Genomic DNA, 2,244 nt, shown 5'->3' with positions numbered 1-2,244 from the left:
AAGGCTGAGAATGAACCCAGTCAGAGTGGGAGAACCCCACCTGAGGGGACACAGGGCCTGAGCTGTGTGCACCCACGGTGTGCTGAGATGCTTTGGCTCCAGAAGCGTTGTGCACACAAAGCAGAGGAGTGGCCGTGGCACCATGGAGATGGGAAAGTGCTGGAAGGGACAGGGATTTAGCAAAGGCAGACCAGCAGCACTGCCCTGTCGCTCATTGGGAGCTCAAACTCCTGGCACCCAGGGGTCCTCCCGCCTCAGCCCCTCCTGGATAGCTGGGCTACAGATGTGTGCCACAAGGCCTGGTAATTTTTAAAAAATGTTTTTATGGCAATGGGGTCCTGCTATGTTTCCTAGGCATCTTGAACTCCTGTCCTCCAGTGATGATTCTCCCACCTCAGCCTCCCAAAGCATTGGGACTACAGGTATGAGCCACTGTGTCCGGCCTCTTGTGGTTTTAAATGAAAGTGCTAAGCCACTGGTTGGGTTGTTGGTGAAAACGCTTACAGCAGTTGCCATGTACTGGGAGTCATGGGAAAAGCTGATGTGAGTCACACTGGTTCTGGAGTATCTGAAAGGCTCTGGGCTTTCATTTTCTAAAGACATTGCATCAAGAATGTAAACTGTTCCCTCTGTGAAGCCAGCTCCAAGAAGGGCTCCTGAAATGACAAGCCAGAGAACAACGACGGCAAAGGATTTCATTCATTCAGGAGATGCTGAGTCTGTGCCAGGCTTTGTGCTGGGTGTGGGGAAGACTGCAACAAACACAACAGAGGAGAAATTAACTGAAACACATCAGCTCCTGGGGTGAGCACATCAAGAGCACCAGGCCCAGAACACTGCGGGAGCCCGAGAGAGAAGATGTCTCTGGGGGCTGGAGTCGGGGGCTTCCTGGAGCCATGCCAGCCCAGGTGCATCCGTCTCCTCCCGGGCTGTGCTCCATGTGGAATAGATGGGAGGCTGATAAGATGAAAATACCTTCTGGGTTATAGGTCAGACTCTGGACTCCAAGCCCCTTCTCAAAAACCCTGCTGAAAAGGTATCGCTTCTTTTCATAATTCCACACTTTGATCATCCCACAGATGCTCCCGATGGCAATGAGGGGTTGATATGGGTGGCAGGAGATGGCACAAATGGCATCCTTGGGCTCTACAAATAACTTCTCAAGTTTGGTCCCATCTGTTGTTAAGTGGTACATGGTGGCATCAGATGTTCCAATGATAAAATTCCTGTTTGCCAGGAGAGACCAAACAATATCAGTGTTTGCAGGGAATGGGGCATGCCAGCTATTCTGCTTCTAATTGCACATAAAACGCCTCTGTCGTCTGTAATTTAGTGACATTATTAACCCAACATTTCCAAAAATATACTACCAATACCCAACAGCTTCCATTTGCAAGTGAAAAAGCCCACTTTTCTCCATGTAAATTGAGTCATTAAGTATGCAGATGGACAGTCAGTTGTACAATTAGCTAATCTGCACATGCAAATATTCATTTGTGTATGCAAATATGGAGTTTGGTGCACACATACAGATGTGCCTGTAAATACTGCAAGGGTAATTAAGCAGACTCACAGATAATTCGGTCTTGAAATGTTATGGCAATTAATTATCCAGTGGCTTTAACCGCAGTGGCTAGGACAAGCTCAGCTTAAAGAAAACAGACCAACCTGCAGTGAAAGACTCAACAGAGGTGAGAGCTCAGGGATCAGGACTTTCCAGCTTCCAGTTACTAAAGAGTAATATTAAAATCATGTTTCATGAATTTTTTTAATGATCCAATAGTTATCACAATCAGCCAGGGAGAAATTCCAGGAACAACACGAACCTCCCACTGCATGCAAACTAAAGAAGACATCCATCATTTTTCAACCATTCTAACGACTAGATTCATTAACAACTTACCTTATGACAAAAAGGTCACCTTTTAAAGTGCAGTCGGGAGGATAGTTTGATTTTTCAGTAGGAGGAGTTGCTGGGGTCTTTGAAAAGGACAGAGTTCTTATGGCGCTCAGTTGCAAGTGACTGTACCAGTTAACAATGGACAGGGTGTGATCATAGAACTTGATGTTACCCTTAATGTCACCTGTGACAATGTAGCTGAAATGGAGAATAACATCAGTTTGGCAAATAGCAATAATAACAAGTTGCATCTCTATAATACCCTTTTTTTTTTTTTTTTTTTTTTTTTTTTTTTTTGAGACGGAGTTTCGCTCTTGTTACCCAGGCTGGAGTGCAATGATGCG

At 45.7% G+C, this 2,244-nt stretch overlaps 1 protein-coding gene across 1 annotated transcript in view; it reads right to left on the bottom strand.

Moving 5' to 3' along the window:
• Positions 1 to 2,244, bottom strand: part of CFAP251 (cilia and flagella associated protein 251) — an 84,699-nt gene that overhangs the window by 44,276 nt on the left and 38,179 nt on the right. Inside the window, exons 11-14 of the mRNA XM_037744181.1 lie at positions 1,904 to 2,098; positions 976 to 1,226; positions 477 to 656; positions 41 to 159 (exon numbers count right to left, since the gene is read on the bottom strand). Of these exons, the coding sequence (XP_037600109.1) occupies positions 41 to 159; positions 477 to 656; positions 976 to 1,226; positions 1,904 to 2,098 (745 nt within the window). The remainder of the gene's footprint in view (positions 1 to 40; positions 160 to 476; positions 657 to 975; positions 1,227 to 1,903; positions 2,099 to 2,244) is intronic.

This window comes from Cebus imitator, unplaced genomic scaffold (genome assembly GCF_001604975.1).
Source record: "Cebus imitator isolate Cc_AM_T3 unplaced genomic scaffold, Cebus_imitator-1.0 Scaffold169, whole genome shotgun sequence".
Classification (NCBI taxonomy): Eukaryota; Metazoa; Chordata; class Mammalia; order Primates; family Cebidae; genus Cebus; species Cebus imitator.
Note: the sequence above shows the minus strand (reverse complement) of the source record. Positions and strands in the feature narration are given on the sequence as shown.